The sequence below is a fragment of the Antechinus flavipes genome, chromosome 3, assembly GCF_016432865.1.
Source record: "Antechinus flavipes isolate AdamAnt ecotype Samford, QLD, Australia chromosome 3, AdamAnt_v2, whole genome shotgun sequence".
NCBI lineage: Eukaryota > Metazoa > Chordata > Mammalia > Dasyuromorphia > Dasyuridae > Antechinus > Antechinus flavipes.
The window spans coordinates 624,241,953-624,259,530 of NC_067400.1; the positions used below are offsets into that span (position 1 = coordinate 624,241,953).

At 56.3% G+C, this 17,578-nt stretch overlaps 1 protein-coding gene across 2 annotated transcripts; it reads right to left on the minus strand.

Moving 5' to 3' along the window:
* Positions 1–2,685: 2,685 nt before the first annotated feature.
* CD37 (CD37 molecule) lies at positions 2,686–13,105 on the minus strand. Of its 2 annotated transcripts, none has more exons than XM_051989778.1 (9): positions 12,959–13,105; positions 6,867–6,989; positions 6,695–6,767; positions 6,300–6,424; positions 6,002–6,076; positions 5,483–5,587; positions 4,926–5,315; positions 4,723–4,806; positions 2,686–3,611 (listed from the first exon to the last, which is right to left on the minus strand). In XM_051989778.1, the coding sequence occupies exons 2-9, from the start codon at positions 6,930–6,932 to the stop codon at positions 3,534–3,536; spliced, it is 996 nt and encodes a 331-aa protein (XP_051845738.1). In that variant the 5' UTR covers positions 6,933–6,989; positions 12,959–13,105; the 3' UTR covers positions 2,686–3,533. The 2 variants fall into 2 exon arrangements, with proteins under 2 accessions (XP_051845738.1, XP_051845737.1); XM_051989777.1 differs by lacking the exon at positions 12,959–13,105 and adding an exon at positions 9,891–10,306.
* Positions 13,106–17,578: the final 4,473 nt, after the last annotated feature.

Consider the following 17,578-nt stretch of genomic DNA (forward strand, 5'->3'; position numbering starts at 1 on the left):
TTATGATCTCTGTGGGATACAGACCCAGTAATGGCACTACTAGTCAAAGAGTGTGCACGGTTTGATAGCGCTTCGGGCACAGTTCCACATTGCTCTCCAGAATGGTTGGATCAGTTCACAATTCCACCTACCATGTATCACTGTCCCAGTTTCCCACATCCCCGCCAACATGCGCCATTATCTTTTCCTGTCATCTTAGCCAATCTGACAGGTGTGTAGCGCTATCTCAGAGCTGTCTTAATTTGCATTTCTCTACTCAATAGAGCATTCTTTCATAGGATTCGAAATACAGCTGGGCTTATTGACCACTAGGAATGGCAAGCTTACTGTTCCCTAAGGGAGCCAGTAAATCTTAAGCTCTCTCTCCCACATAGGGATTCAGAGGGATGAGCATCAGATCCAGAAAGAAATGAGACAAGGGGCAGTCACACATGAGCAAATGTGTCCAGGGCCTGGCATGAACATGTAAACAGGTCACATAAAAAAGCACTTTCTAAAAATTGTCTTTACAGATAATGGGGGAAATAAAATTAATAAATATTATAAATATTTATATAATATATAATAAATAAATAATTAAAATTTAAAAAAATCCAAGTGAATGAGCTTTCTCAATGGGAAGAGGGCATTTCAGTTCAACCAAGAGAGTCCTTGAGCTCATACATGGGAAAATTCCCCAAATCTCTAAGGAATCACAGTTGAGAAACCTATATTTGCCCTATAAGTCTAAATCCTTCCCAAAGCCTTTTCTTGCCTCTTAAAGACTCTCTCTACAGAGAGTTTGGAAGCAGGTGCGTCCTTTCTTGAATCCGTTAAGTAGAAAATGTATCTTCTCCCAAGCTGTCGCCCCAACTCCACCTCTTAAGCAGTTCGCCAGTATAGTAGCAACCGCTTAACCAACGAGGAGAGTCCGATGCAAACGTGTTGCAAGCTCGAAGCCAGGGTTGCATATGTAACCTTGTGTAGTACCCATTTCCAAGAAGCTTTTTTTTTTTGCCTTGTTCATTTTTTTATCAATTCTAAATTTTTTTCTTATACTTATTAATTGGTCTTTTTTGTTCCTTCTTTGTTCTAATGTTCCCTATGAACGTAGTGTTTCTGGAGTCGAAGGCGAATTTAGCGTTAGGATTAAAGTTAGAACAGAAAGCAGACTCTTGACTCTTGACTCTTAACAGTGATATCATTTTGATCCTTTCTGAGAACAAAGGACAACAAACAGCCAGAGTTTCTGGAATACAAAATCTGAAGGCCTTCCTTCACTATTGCTGCATTTATATGTTTTCAACCAATCACCCAGCAAGTGTTCATCAATCTTATCCTGGGTATTGGGGATGGAAAACATAAAGGGTCTTTTCTGTCAAGATGCTTACCTCTTAGCAGAGGAAATGATACGTACATATCCACATCTCTAGGCAAGCTAGAAAAAGAATAATTTTGAGGATGGGGATGAGAAAAGGCACTATTTTTTTTCCTGTCGTCTCTCAGGAATATCAATGAACGAAGGAAGCAATGTTAAACGTTGTGGGATTCACTCTGTGACCAGGGTTCAAACTAGCCAATCCCATTCCCTACTCCCTACTCTTACTATAATGACTCAAAACACCTAAGGTCAGGTAACATCTCCGGTTCTACACCTCAATCTCCCCTAGCAGCCTCGGTAAAGCTGGCCCATGGGGAATCATACCTCTTCTCTCTTGAAGGTGAAATGCAGATGTAGGGGGTACAACTTTTTCTTGGAAAAGGCGATTTTCTTACATGTAAATCTCTGCTCAGATAAAACCCATGAGCTTTCTTTTGCCATACATGCACACCTCCCCCTCCTGAGAATGGTCTTTGGTGCTGTCTTCTCCTTTCCCCACCCGGCTCAAGTTTTACAGTCATCTGATGTGATTTTATGTTTTACCTTCTGTATTGTTTATATGGATTCAGCTTAAGTTACTTTACTTTTTGTAGCTTTTTTTTTTTAAGGCACTGGAGAGATTTGTGGAGAATAGCCATTCCACCGTGTCTGGAAATTGAGGTTTTTTTTTTTTTTGTTTTTTTTTTTTGTTTTTTTTTTTTTTTTAGTTTTTCTAGTGACAATACCAAATCTTGGACTATTTAAAACTCAGGTTGTTTTCAAACTACTCCCTAGGTACTCTCATATTTCATCTTTCTGGTACTGACTTTTTTTTTAAGCTCAAGTGAAAGACAGTTCATTTATTCTTTTGACATCTTTTTTTGGGAGGCAATTGGAATTAAGTGACTTGCCCAGGGTCACACAACTAGACAATGTTAAGTATCTGAGACCACATGTGAACTCAGAGCTGCAGCTCTATCCATTGCACCACCTAGTGCCCCAGTACATGTCTTCTTCTTCTTTTTTTTTTTAATAGCTTTTTATTGAGAAAACATAGGCATGGGTAATTTTTCAACATTGACCCCTCAGAAACTTCTGTTCCAACTCCTTCCCCCCACCCCCTCCCCTAGATGGCAGGTAGTCCTATACATAGGACACTTATTCTTCACACATTTCTTCCGACCAGATTTTGCCCAGGATTCCAGTCCATCAAGTTCTCTCATATACAAGTGACTCCAGGATGGAGCCATTCCTGATTCCCATTGGAGTTGCCAGTTTGGATTGAGAAGGGCAAATGGACCCTTCTAGGGACAGGCAGGAGCAAATACCTTCCTCTACAGAGTCAATTTTACCAGCAGATTAAATGATTTTTATTTCTTACCCAGAGCTCAAGGTTTATTCGACAGAAAGGGAATTGGAAAAGGAGAAGGATGAGAAGGAAACAAATTGGGCAGGGGGTTAAAGGGTATTCAAAGGCAGTCAGTGCATGGTGTCCCTGCAGAGGGGAGAGAGAAAATCGTGGGTGCTTGAGAGTAGAAAAGGAGCAAAGGCAGAAGGACACAACAAAGTGGGGGTCCTAGAATAGAGACAAGAGAGTGGGGGATAAAATACTAGGTCTTCCCAGGGGCAGGGAAAAAAGGAGGGGACAGAATGTTGAGGAACCCAGGAAGAAGATAGAATAGTCCAGAGCGAGAAGATAGGGGTTTGTGGTGGACACCAAAATCCCTGGGGAAAGAAAAGGAGGCCGGAGGAAAGGACACGGGGGTAGTAGAGGGGAGGTGGTAGGAGGAGGGTTTGGGGGCTCCGACATCAGGGCTCCAGGTGGGATGAGACAGGGATGGAGAACGAGAGACCTCGATCGTTAAAGTAGGACACTATTAGTCACCACCTCCGGACTCTGCGTGAATATTGTGGAGGGAGGGGGGCTCAAAGACTAAATGCAGGAGAATCCTCGGGAAGGGGCGGGGTGGGACAGAATATTTCTAGGGTGCTCAAGGGAAGGACCTGGTTGGCCCAAGGAGGGAGAGGACTATTAGGAAACAAGGTGCCAGGGTTCTGGAGGATGAAAGAAATCTGGGAGAAGAGGGCGTTTCGGGAGAGAACTCCAGGGTCTCCTGGAGGAGAGTGGATGGGATGGGGGGGAGGCAGAGCTCAGGGTCCCGGGTAGGATAAGGTGGTGGCGGGGGGAGGGTGTCTAAGAGTATCGCGAGAGCTTGTTGTAGACGTGATCCAGGTTCCTGCAGAGGAACATCGAGAGCGACATGACCCCGAGCTAGGGAGAGAGGAAGGAGACATGCGTGGGTCAGAGGCGGAGCTGACAGCGGCTAGGGATAAGGGTGGGGACGGACGGGGTGAGGGCAGAGGCGCAGAGGCCGGCGGGTACAGAAGCAGGGGATCGCCGTCCTGGGGCTGAGCTGGTCCTTTATTCGCAGCTCGGGGACCCTCCCAGCCGGCAGGCTGACCACAAGAACGACCGCCTGGAGGTCAGACGCTTCCGCGGCAGCCAGCACCCCACCACGGTGGGCTGGGACCCCCACGAAGCGCTCCCGAATAGCGTGCCCTGGTTGGACAAGGGCGTCCCTGAACCGCTGTTCCCGACCCCCCCTGACGCAGATGTCTCTCCCTCCAGCCCCTGGCAGCGGGAGCCCCAGGCCCGGGCGTGGGGCAGCAGCACCAGCGTCAGCGCCACCGCCACCACCTGCAACGGGACACGCGCGTCAGCTCGCCCCCGGGCCTGCTTATCTGCGGGTGCCCGAGCACGTCTGGGCACAGGGGAGAAGGGCCGCCTTCCCGCCCACGGCTCGGCTGGCTCCCACCGTGACCAATCGCGATGCAGCGCTCTTGCCCCGCCCCGCCCACTCCCCTTCCCCAAGTTAGTGCCGGGCTCCGGCTTCCACCGAGCTGGCGGGGAAGGGCTCGGAGCAGCGCCCCCGGAGCCGGCCGGGGAGGGGCCGCTTTGTTACTGACCTGCATCGGGGCTGGGGTTCATCTGACCGCAGCTGACTGAGGGAGGGACCCCCCCGGCCCCCCATCTTTGATCAATCTGGGAATGCCCCCGCTAAGAGAGAATGGGTATGCTCGAGCTGCCCCGGCTAAATCGCCCGGCGTCCCTCGCCCAGAGGCAGAGGGGGAGTGGCCGCCGTCCGGTCCCGCTCTTGCTGGGAGCCATCAGGGCGGACCTGGGACGGAGCGGGAAGGCTTTGGTGGAGAGGAGACTTTGCGAGAGAGAGGACACTGGGAAAAGGTCCCCCCGGCGCGAGAAAGTGGCTTGGCTTGAGCCCCTTCTGGAGACGGGAGGCGGGGGGAGATGGGGGGGCAGAGAGGCTGGGGGAGGGGAGGAGGAGGAGTGGGTACCCAGGCGTCCCTGGTGACTGGCTCCTCACCTCGAGCAGCCCCAGGCCCAGGCTGACGCCCACGATGGAGATGAGGTTGTTGTGCAGCCACGTGAAGATGCTCCGAGAGCAGCCCTGCGGGAGCCGGGCCAGGGAGTCAGGGAGCTCGGGCTAGCTCCGTCCTCCCCTGGGTACCAAGCCCATCCCTCCGACCCCCGGCAGCGCCCCCTCGCCCCCTCCCCCCCAGCCCTCACCTCCTGGTAGACTCCGCTGTCTGCTGACGTCAAGCAGAGCTCGCCCGAACGCAGGCGGGCCGGGGTTCCGGGGCTGCCCACGCGGGGCAGGATCACGGCCATGCCCGGGGCAGAGACCGCGGTGGCCCTGGCCCCGGGCGCCGCGGCAGGCGGGCTGGCTCTCGGGGAGTCCCCAAGGCCCTGGGATGTGATCATCACCGAAGTGTTCTGGCAGGAGCAGGGCACGCGCTGAAGCGGCCCAGGCGGCTGCGCCGACGGCTCCAGGTCGCCCCTCGGGGTGGAGGAGAAGGTGGAGCCCCTTCCGCTGCTGCCGCTGAGGGAGGAGATGTTGAACTCGAGGGAGGGTGCCCGCAGCCAGTCCTGGGGAGAGGTCCAGCCGCAGCAGCGAAGCTGGAGACAGGCCCGAGTCAAGGAGGGAAAGAGAAGCTCCTCAGGGAGCCTCCCGGGGGACCAGGGGCGCCCGCGGCAGCTCTCGGGCCACAGGAACAGTGGGTTTGGAGGGGCGGGATAGGGTGGTGGGGGCTGTGGGGGGACAGATGGGGAAACGGGGCTCCCACCTGGAACTGCACAAAATCCCAGTTCTCAGCGGTGCTGTACGTGTCCGGGTACTTGTGGTAATTGTCGATTACGTCCAGCACGATGTCCTTCACCTTGCGCTCCAGCTGAGCCCGAGAAGGGGGGGAAGAGACACAGACCGTATCTTTGCTTTCCGGATCTGGGGGATCTGGGCTCTCCCTCAGCTCTGTCTCCCCTCCTCAGTCTCACTGGCCTCTCAAGTCCCCCAATCTGCTTCTTTATCCCATAGCATTCTTTTTCTGCTCCCCACCCCCACGGGGCGCTTCTTGGCTACTTCCCCTCCCCCGCTGTGCCCCCTTTTCTGTGTCTGTCTCTGCACTGGCTCCTTTCTAGGGGCTGCCTCTGCCTCGACTCCTTTCCGGGCCTAGCCCCTTCCTTTCCTCCTGCCGGTTTTCCCCTGGCCAGGGCTCCTCTCTCTCACTTAGTCTCTAGCTCCCCGATTTTGTCGTTGCTGCTGTCCTTTTGCTCTGTTTTTTAAATTTCCCCCAGGGTTCACTCACCAGGCCGTGTTGGGTGTAGATGAGGACTCCTACTGTGATCTGGGTAGCAAGCAGGAGCAGCAGAAGACCAAAGTACTAGGGAAAGGGGGCAGAATTAGGACCTCCATCTAGGCCTCGGGAAAGGGGGCTGGGAGAAGAAGGGGAGAGCCCTAGAGCAGCTCGGGCGGTTGGAAGGTCCCTAAGGAGACATGAATGAAGACATGGGGACTAGGGGACCATCCAAGAGGGAGGGTCTCAGGGGATTTTCAGGGGCGTGTCCAGCTTGTGGCGTCCCAGGGAATATTGGAGGATCACTCACAAGGCCAAGGAGGCAGCGGATCTCTTTGATGGCTCCAAGGCAGCCAAGGAGGGACAGGAGGCCAGTGAGAACCCCCGAGGTGGCGAGCACGTAGGACCATACCTTCAGCGGTGTAAAGGACAGGCCTGCAAAACACCCCCAGGATAGTTGGGGGGAGGGAGGTGAAGACAAAGCCTGGATGAGGCTCACAGAAGGGCCACAGCCGGAATCCAAACGCCCTCTTTTGGTAAGCGGGGAAATGGACTCAGGAAGAGAAATATACTTGATTCTGGGCAGACAGGAAGCTTCTAATTCACCCCCCCACCGCTGCTCTAGGGCCCCGAGGAAGATGTCCCTGGGTGGGGGCTCAAAGTTAAGGGCTAAGACAGTCAGGATTGAGTTAGAGATTCCCTCACCCAGGAAGGAGGCAAAGCTGTTCTTGTCGATGAGAATCCAGAGACCAAAGCAGAAGACAAGGCTGCCCAGGACCTGAGGAGGCAGGGAGGGTTGAGTCGGGGACCAGACATGGCTGCAGGACGGTGTGGGCGGGGTGGGGGTGGGAGCAGGGGTTGGGGTGGTTTAACTCACGAAGAAGAAGACGTTGAAGACAAAAAGGAAATATTTGATGAGGCTGAGACAGCCCTTATCCACCATGTTCTTCACTTGGGTGTTACTGACAGAAGACCCAGGGGACACAGAGACTTGGAGATCCTGAGAGACACAAGTCAAGATTTCAAGTCTCACTCCTGCCTCGGAGTGCCTTGACTCTTCTCCCACTGTCACCCCCGAGACACCACGGGCTCCAAATCTTATCAGTTCTGAATTCACTCATCGGCGAGAGAAAGAATAGAGCAACAAACTGCGTATGCAACTGAAAAAAGAGCTAGAAAATGAAACCACGATATCTATCTAGTTATCAAGGATCATCGACAAAAAAAGAAAAAACAAAAGGGTCAGTCCCTGTCCCAGAAAATTTTTTATTCTACTGGGGCACACAGGTCAGCTAAGAGGGGAAGTAGCTAGGACCAAGAGTCGTCTTGACTGAGTTCAAATCCAGCCTCCAACTCTTAGTAACTGTGTAACCCTGGGCAAGTCACTTTAAGTGTTTGTCTCAGTTGTTCATCTGCCAAGTGAGCTGGAGAAGGAAATGGCAAACCACTCCAGTATCTCTGCCAAGAAACCCTAAGAGGGTCGTGAAGAATTAGACACAACAGAGACCCACAACGTAAAAAAAGAATTCTGGGGTTTGGTTTTTGGACAGAAGGAGGAAGCACTATGAACTGAGGGAAATGGGAAAGAGCTCTTGTAGCACTTGAATCTTGAATCCACTCCAAAGTGAAACAATTGAAATAGCCTTTGATTTTCTAGGGCCTTCAGGCTCTCCATTTCTTCTCTCCCTTTTGCCCTGCCTAAGACCTCTCATGGCTCCCCTCTGACTCTAGGGCCGTTTTCTCTCCCCAGCCTGCATTCCAGTCTGTTTGAGTTCTCTTTCCTGAACTAATTTTCCCCATCTTCTCCACTCTAACTACAAGAAGGTTCTCTTTCTGTGTTCTGGTCTTTCCCCACTACGCCTGTGCATTCACATTGCAGGTCTATGGCTGTAGCCTCTGAGGTCTCCGTGCTCTGACCAATGGACAGAATCTCCATGTTGGTAAGAACAAGATTCCCTGAGGAGGGAAGGGATTCCCTGAAGAGATTCCCTCTAGAGGGAAGAAGTTTGGAAAGAGGAGTGCTGATTCTGTAGTCCTGAGGACTTGGCTTCAAAGCCTGCCTCAGATTCTTGCTTCTAGTGTGAGCCTGGCCAAGTCACTTTAGCTCTCTTGGTCTCAATACTCTCTTCCCCACAATTCTCATGATTTTTCATGCTGTGATCTTTCTTCAACCCCCCAACTCTAGCATAGCTTCCTTCAGGAAGCCTTTCCTGATCCCTCAGCCCAGGGCACCTCTCATCAGATTGTCCCAAAGCCTTAGCTTTGGCCCCTTTGCTGCAAGGAATAGCGCTCTCAGAGCTTACAATCTAGTGAGGGAAACGTGAGCAGAAATGAGCTCGGTGCTTTATAAAATAGCCGGTGCTGAATGTGGAAGGGAGAGAGAGGCTGAGAGAGGGAGAAAGGGAGGCCATCAGAGGGAGATTCCCAAAGAGGAAGCAGCCGCAGTCCCCCTCCTCCCAGCTTCGCAACAAACACAAATACAGCAACAGATCCAGACTCACACACAGACACAGACACAGGTACAGACACCGACACAGATATAGCAACAGACCCAAAGTCACACACAGACACAGACACAGACCCAGATACATCAACAAACACAAATACAGCAACAGACCCAGATTCTCACACATAGACACAGACACAGGTACAGACACCGACACAGATATAGCAACAGACTCAGACTCACACACAGACACAGACACAGACACAGGTACAGACACCGACACAGATATAGCAACAGACCCAAAGTCACACACAGACACAGACACAGACCCAGATACATCAACAAACACAAATACAGCAACAGACCCAGATTCTCACACATAGACACAGACACAGGTACAGACACCGACACAGATATAGCAACAGACTCAGACTCACACACAGACACAGACACAGACACAGGTACAGACACCGACACAGATATAGCAACAGACCCAAACTCACTCACAGGCACTGACACAGACACAGGTACAGACACTGACACAGATATAGCAACAGACCCAAACTCACACACAGACACACACACAGACACAGGTACAGACACCGACACAGATATAGCAACAGACTCAGACTCACACACAGACACAGACACAGGTACAGATATAGCAACAGACTCAAACTCACACACAGACACAGACACAGACACAGGTACAGACACCGACACAGATATAGCAACAGACCCAAACTCACTCATAGGCACTGACACAGATATAGCAACAGACCCAAAGTCACACACAGACACACACACAGACCCAGATACATCAACAAACACAAATACAGCAACAGACCCAGATTCTCACCCAGACACAGACACAGGTACAGACACCGACACAGATATGGCAACAGACTCAGACTCACACACGGACACAGACACAGACACAGGTACAGACACCGACACAGATATAGCAACAGACCCAAACTCACTCATAGGCACTGACACAGATATAGCAACAGACCCAAAGTCACACACAGACACAGACACAGACACAGACCCAGATACATCAACAAACACAAATACAGCAACAGACCCAGATTCTCACCCAGCCACAGAAACAGGTACAGACACCGACACAGATATAGACACACAGCACGGATATACAGACAGATATAGACACAGACAGAGACAGACATAGACATCGATGCATCATAGATACAGGACATAAAACACACACACATACATATAGACGCAGATGCAGACACGCACACACATATACAAAAACAGACCCACAGACACAGATACCGATAGACACAGATACACTGACATAGGTACAGACACAAGACACAGATTCAGGCACATAGACACAGATATGGACAGAGTCACAGACAAACACACAGAGACACAGATATGGATAGACACACAGACCCAGACCGATCACAGACACAGGTACACACACACCTCCTCTAGGTCCCTGGTCATCTTGGTTTTCTCTGAGTCCCAACTTTCCTTGGGGTCCCTGATCTCCTCAGAACTGTCTGAAGTCCTGGTCTCAGGCTCTTCAGGTTTTCTGCTATCCTCAAATCTCACAAAACCTTTTCTCTTTCTCTCCCTCGGGTAGCTGGTCTCTTTAGAATTCTCTGAATCCCTGACCTCAGTCTTTTTTGGGGTCCTGATTTCCCCTAGCTCCCTGGTTTCTGCAGACTCCTCTGGACCCCTGATCTCAGTTTTCTCTGACCCTCTGGTCTCTTCAGTCTTCTCTGGGCCTTTGATCTCAATTTCTTCTGGGCCCCTGGGCCCCTGAACCTCCTCTGAGTCCGTGGGCCCCTGAGCCTCCTCTGAGCCCCTGAGCCCCTGAGACTCCTCTGAGCTCCTGGGCCCCTGAGCCTCCTCTGAGCCCCTGGGCCCCTGAGCCTCCTCTGAGTCCCTGAGCCCCTGAGACTCCTCTGAGCCCCTGGGCCCCTGAATCTCCTCTGAGTCCCTGAGCCCCTGAGACTCCTCTGGGCCCCTGATCTCAGTTTTCTCTGACCCTCTGGTCCCTTCAGTCTTCTCTGGGCCTTTGATCTCAATTTCCTCTGGGCCCCTGGGCCCCTGAGCCTCCTCTGAGTCCCTGAGCCCCTGAGCCTCCTCTGAGTCCCTGAGCCCCTGAGACTCCTCTGGGCCCCTGATCTCAGTTTTCTCTGACCCTCTGGTCCCTTCAGTCTTCTCTGGGCCTTTGATCTCAATTTCCTCTGGGCCCCTGAGCCCCTGAGCCTCCTCTGGGCCCCTGAGCCCCTGAGACTCCTCTGGGCCCCTGATCTCAGTTTTCTCTGACCCTCTGGTCCCTTCAGTCCCTTCAGTCTTCTCTGGGCCTTTGATCTCAATTTCCTCTGGGCCTCTGGGCCCCTGAGCCTCCTCTGAGTCCCTGAGCCCCTGAGACTCCTCTGGGCCCCTGATTTCAGTTATCTCTGACCCTCTGGTCCCTTCAGTCTTCTCTGGGCCTTTGATCTCAATTTCCTCTGGGCCCCTGGGCCCCTGAGCCTCCTCTGAGTCCCTGAGCCCCTGAGTCTCCTCTGGGGTCCTGAGCCCCTGAGCCTCCTCTGAGTCCCTGAGCCCCTGAGACTCCTCTGAGCTCCTGGGCCCCTGAGCCTCCTCTGAGTCCCTGGGCCCCTGAGCCTCCTCTGAGTCCCTGAGCCCCTGAGACTCCTCTGAGCCCCTGGGCCCCTGAACCTCCTCTGAGTCCCTGAGCCCCTGAGACTCCTCTGGGCCCCTGATCTCTGTTTTCTCTGACCCTCTGGTCCCTTCAGTCTTCTCTGGGCCTTTGATCTCAATTTCCTCTGGGCCCCTGGGCCCCTGAGCCTCCTCTGAGTCCCTGAGCCCCTGAGCCTCCTCTGAGTCCCTGAGCCCCTGAGACTCCTCTGGGCCCCTGATCTCAGTTTTCTCTGACCCTCTGGTCCCTTCAGTCTTCTCTGGGCCTTTGATCTCAATTTCCTCTGGGCCCCTGAGCCCCTGAGCCTCCTCTGGGCCCCTGAGCCCCTGAGACTCCTCTGGGCCCCTGATCTCAATTTTCTCTGACCCTCTGGTCCCTTCAGTCCCTTCAGTCTTCTCTGGGCCTTTGATCTCAATTTCCTCTGGGCCTCTGGGCCCCTGAGCCTCCTCTGAGTCCCTGAGCCCCTGAGACTCCTCTGGGCCCCTGATTTCAGTTATCTCTGACCCTCTGGTCCCTTCAGTCTTCTCTGGGCCTTTGATCTCAATTTCCTCTGGGCCCCTGGGCCCCTGAGCCTCCTCTGAGTCCCTGAGCCCCTGAGTCTCCTCTGGGGTCCTGAGCCCCTGAGCCTCCTCTGAGTCCCTGAGCCCCTGAGACTCCTCCGGGGTCCTGATTTCCTCAGATGTCTGTAGACCACTGGTATCTTGAAAGCTATGAGGGGCTCCTGCTTCCTCTCGTTTTCTGGTCACTGTTGTCTCTGAGGCCTGAGGGGATCTCTCCCTAGGCTTCATGGCTCTAGGGACGTGGGGGACAGAGAGGGATGGACTGGGGGTGCAGAGCAGCCCCTGCTTGGGACTCTGCCTTCATCCAGGTCTCCTTAGCCTAGCCCAAATCAGAGCAGGCTCTACCTCATAGAGACCAGATGACCTCATGGATGAGAGGCTCCGGGTCACTTGGCCCGGCCCTCTGTGTACCTCTCTCCCTCAAAGGCTGAGAGGAACCTGGAATGCCCAGCAGGAGGGGACCTTGGAGAGCGCCGTGGGTCTGAGGAGGAAAGGGAGGCTGGGGGGGGGGTCCTGTGGCTGCCTCAGGACTCCTCCCTGTCCCAGAGTCCCCGGCCTGCACCTGTCTTCCTCAGTGTTTGTCTCCTCTCTCCCGGACCCACCATGTGTTTCTATCTCTGTGCCTCCATGCCTCAGCTTATGGGCTGAGCCTCTCCCTTTCTGTGTAGCTGGGTCTTCCCCTGAGTCTCTGCCCCCTGGGGACACAGCGCCCGTCACCTCCCTCAACAACCCCCTCAGGAAGTATAGTGACTTCCTCCCAGGTCGCAGCCGCCGCCTGAGGAAGTGGGGGGAAGGGAGGCCGCCCAAGAAGGGGAACACCAGAGCTCTCGATGGCGCGCGGGGCTTGGGAAAGGGGGGGCTCATAGGCAAGGACCTCGTGTCGGAGGGGCGCGGGGACAGCAATGGAGGGAGCCCCGGAGTCGCCCGGTAACGAATAACGGGCTTGGAGAGGCTTCCCTCTTGATAGCTAGAGATCTCTGGCTGAGCTTCTGTTGGGAGAGGCGCTTGGCGCAAGGAAAACGGGGAAGGGGCTTGGAGATCGTTTCCGAAGGCGGCGGGGAGCTCGGGGGCCGTGTGTTGTGCGGGCGAGCGAGGGGGGGTCCAAAATGCCGGACAAAAGGCGGACGTGGGAAGGAGAAAGCTGGGCTTCGGCCTGAAGCGTCCCACCCCGCGTGGCTTGGGGGTGCAGGTGTGCGGGACCCCCGGGGTGCGGAGAAAGCCGCCACAGGGCCCCTCAAGCGCTTAGACGCCCCCCGGGCTAGAAGGGAAGGTGCGCTCACCTGGCAAGAAGCCTCGGCTCGGGGTCGGGAGGCCAGCGGCTAGGCTGCGTGACCGCCCACTCGAGTTTGGGATGGACTGTGGGAGACTTGACCTCCCAGGGCGAGCAGGCAGGCGGGGGGGGCGGCATCCAGGTTCCCCGCCTCCCTTGTCCGGGAAGGGTCAGAAGGCGATGATTGGCTTGTGCTTAGAGGGGGCGGGGCATGCTTCCGGAGGCCCCGCCCCCGAAAGACTTGGCTTGGGGAGTGGGCGTGGTCGTCTTGGGCTCTTCCCGCCCCTCCCAAAGTGACAATCCCATCAGCTCCAGTTCTGGGTTTGCGCAGTGTTCCCGAGTTGAGTGGGAGGAAGGCTCCTGGGTTCTAGTCTAGGGTCTAGGTGGACTGAGGCAGCCCCCGAGTTCTAGATCTGAGTTCCCTCTGGGGGCCGGGGGAGGGAGGTGCCCTAGAGTCCAGGTTCAGTCTTTAGCTGGAGGTTTGTTGGGGGTCGGGACGTGACTCCCGGATTCCAGGTCCAGGGCGACTTTTAGTGTCTAGGTTTGGAGGTACCCGAGTCACTTCCTGATTGGGGTTCTGAGCTTTGGGGGGTGGCTGTTCGGTGGGCTCGGTCCTAGGTGTGTGTATTTGTGGGGGAGGTGACTCCCAGGTTCTAGCATCTGGGGAAAGCTCGCAGGGTGCCTGTGTGTGAAAGAGAGACAGAGAGGGAGAGACACAGAAAAGGGGGGGGGGAGGGAGGGGGAGGGACGGAGGAGAGAGGGGGAGGGGGGGAGAGAAGGGGAGAGAGGGGGGAGAAAGGGAAAAAGAAGGGGGGAAACCAGCAGGAGGAGACAGAGAGAGGGAGAGACACAGAAAAGGGAGAAAGGGGAGAGAGAGGGGGACAGAGGGAGGAGAGAGGGGGAGAGGGGGGGAGAGGGGGGGAGAGAGGGGGGGAAGAGAGGGGGAGAGAGGGGGGAGAAAGGGAAAAAGAAGGGGGGAAACCAGCAGGAGGAGACAGAGAGAGGGAGAGACACAGAAAAGGGAGAGAGAGGGGGAGGGAGGGGGAGGGACGGAGGAGAGAGGGGGGAGAGGGGGAGAGAGACAGACAGATAGAGGCAGAGAGAGACCGGCAGGAGGAGACAGAGAGAGGGAGAGACAGACAGAAAAGGGAGAGAGGCAGAGAGAGGGGGAGGGAACGGGAGAGAGAGGGGAGAAAGGGAAAAAGAAGGGGGGAGAGACAGACAGAGGCAGAGAGAGACAGAGAGGAGGGAGAAAAGGAAGAGGAAAGTGGGGGGAGAGACAGAGAGAGGCAGAGAGAGACAGAGAGAAGGGGAAAAGGAAGAGGAAAGTGGGGGGAGAGACAGAGAGAGGCAGAGAGAGGCAGAGACACACAGAGACAGAGCCAGCAGTAAGGGACCCCTAGTGGAAGAGCTCAGTTCTAGATATCCCTTGGGAAATGGGTGTGAGGAAGGAGTGTAATGGAAAGTGAGGCCATTTTCCCTGGGCCTCTCCTGGCTCCGCCTCTGGGATCTCAGACCAGGTGTCCCCCTCAGACCTAGTTTGTTTCTTCCCCTGCAAAGGGAGGGGCTCAGGCTCTATCTCTGTGGGCCGGCACTCTTTGGGCCCCGTGAGGTCTGCCCTTCCCCCACACACTCTGTCACCCATCTACAGGATGGGGATTTGGGAAGGCGGGGCAATGGCCGAGGGGCCGGGCTGGGGCATCAAGGATGGAGAGCTGGGGGCCCAAGGGGGTATTTCTGTGGGGCCGGGCTCCTTTGGGCCCTCCCTACCAGCACGGAAGCGGGGGCCTGGGTGCCATTTTCCAAGCCATGCAGAGTGCAGGGAGGCTGGGACAGGGAGGGCTGGCTCCCTGGGGAGGGCCCTGCTTAGCTCTGGAGGCCTCCTCTTCCGCTCTCACCCAGCAGACACCTGTCTCTTCTGCTCTTTACCTGGGGGATTTCCCTGTTATTTACAGAGATGCCTTGGGGAAGCCCCTGAACTTCCGGGGGGGGGGCAGGTCTGGAGGTGTGGGCTCAGCGAGCTTCCTGATGGCCCGTCCGGCCCCGTACGAGAGGGGTCTGCAGTGGGCTGCCTCCCAGGAGTCCGGCTCCGCTCAGCCCGGTGGCACCGGCCCGAGCGGCTCTCACTGTTGTCATTGCTGGGGGGGTGGGGGGTGCTGCTGCCTGCTCAGGTGGGGGAGCACTGGGGCTGTGTGGGCTGGGGGTCAGGGAGGAGCCCAATCTGGCCCCGAACTTTCTTGCTCCCCTTGGGGACGCAGCTGAGTGTTCCTGGGTGACACCGACAGTTGATTTCTGGTACCATAATGCCTTGGAGTGTGGGGGGCGGGGCTCTCTGTCTCTTCTTGGCCCAGGGCACCCAGTCTAGGGGAAGGCGGATGGCTGTGGCCACTGCTCCCGCAGACACTGACCCTGCTGATCGTGTTGCCCCATGCGCCTCCTTGCCCTGGAACCCGTGGATCCCTGAGCTCTCTCCTAGCCCAGCCTAGCTGTGGCTCCTGACGAATGTCTCCCTTCCCGGATTTTGTATTTCTCTGTGAGGTTTCCCTCTTTTTCCTGCTTTGCGTCCTCATCCAGGGCTCCCTGTGGCTGATGGGCTCTTGCACTCGGGAGAACATCTGGAGTCACTGCGTGAGCCCCGAGCCTGGGGCGTCCCAAGGGTGAGCCCTGAGCCCGGAGCCTGGGACAGGCCCAAGGGTGATCCTGGAGCCCGGAGCCCGGAGCCCCGGGGCAGTCCCACGGGGGAAGGCTGCCTCTCCGAGCCGCTGTTTTCCCGTAGTTGGGTTCATTTCCCCAGCCATTAAGCCCCTTATGGGCCGCATACAAACCGGAAAAGAAGCGCCCCGACCTCCGGGAGTTCCCAGGCTACGGGAAACAAGCTTTACCCAGAGAAGCAGACGCAAAGCGAGGGGGGGGTGGGGGGGGAACATCCGGGACTTCAGCGTGGGGGTGGGGGCCGGCCCCGGGGGCGAGCTGGGAGCCGGGGGCTTCAGGAGAGCGGCGAGCAGCAGCCTGCCCCGCGGCAGGAAGGTGAGGGCCTGGCGTGCGCAGCCAGGAGCGGGAGCCAGTGCGCTCCCGTGGCCTCCCCGATGTCTCTCCGGGGAGGGAGCGAGCGCCCCGGGACAGGCTGGCAGCCCGGCACAGGCCCAGCGGGAGGAGCTGCTCCCAGCAGGAAGTGACCCGGTCACACTTGCACTTGAGGAAACGCCGCCCGGGGCCGGGGGGAGGGCCAGGGCCAGAGGCCAGCTGGAAGGCGGTTATGGAAGGCCGCGGGCTGCCGGGGCTCCTCTGGGCGGGGTGAGGAAGGTGTGCCGGGGTGGGGGCCTGGCACCTAGGGCCGGGAGCACCCAGACACCAAACGGCTCCGGCCCGTGCCTCTGGCAGACGCAGGGGAGCAGTGGGGGGAGGGGGGAGTTAGGTGTGGGGGCTCCACGGGCCTCCCCGTCCCCGACTGGTGGCAGCCACAGCAGAGACTTTTTCTGGGCTTGTGGTCGGGAAGATCTCAGCCGCTTCCCAGCTGCGAGACCCCAGCCAAGTGACTTAGCTGCTGTCGGCCTCAGTTTCCCCACCTGTAAAATGGGCTAAATGAGATGCTGTTTAAGCTCTTCTGGAGCCGGTGCACTCTCGATTGGACTTGATGCCACAGAGGTCCTGTTCGGTTCTGGGATTTATTGCGTCTATGATTCAGAGATGGAGACAACAGCGAAAGATGGGGAAGGTGGAGGCGGCAGGACCATCGTGGGCATTGGGCTGGGAGCCGCGGGAGGTCGCGGACAGTCCGAGGTGAATGCAGTGGTGGGGGATTAGTCCCTTTCTGAAGGGGCGCCTTCAATAGGAGAGAGAAAACTGAGGGAAAACACAACTCTGGGCTCCTATTAGAAGGGCAGTTGGAGGGAAAAGTTGGGCTGTTCATTGTGCTCCGTCTGGGAGCCGCGGGGGAGGAGATGGAGCGGAGGCTGCGGGGGAGGAGATGGAGCAGACGCTGAGCTCGGTCTGGGAGCCCGGGGGGGAGGAGATGGAGCGGAGGCTGCGGGGGAGGAGATGGAGCAGACGCTGAGCTCGGTCTGGGAGCCCGGGGGGAGGAGATGGAGCAGAGGCTGCGGGGGAGGAGATGGAGCAGACGCTGAGCTCGGTCTGGGAGCCCGGGGGGAGGAGATGGAGCGGAGGCTGCGGGGGAGGAGATGGAGCAGACGCTGAGCTCGGTCTGGGAGCCCGGGGGGAGGAGATGGAGCAGAGGCTGCTCTCGGTCTGGGAGCCGCCGGGGAGGAGATGGAGCAGACGCTGAGCTCGGTCTGGGAGCCGCGGGGGAGGAGATGGAGCAGACGCTGAGCTCGGTCTGGGAGCCGGGGGGAGGAGGTGGAGCGGAGGCTGCGCTGGGTCTCGAGCCACGAGGAAGGTGCAGCAAGACCAATTTAGGCTTCATGTAGGCGTAAGGTGCACTGTTAAAGTCTCCCCAGGCTCATGTGCACAGGCGGACCAGCAAGTGGACAGAAGTGAGTCTCCGAGCATCTCCTTGTCTTCAAGGGCTCCCCACGTGGGCCCCTTTGAATTCTGTATGTCCCCCGCCCATGAGACGAGAGACTGGCCTGGATTCCGTTACAACTCCCCGCATACTCTTGAGTGCCTCGGAAAT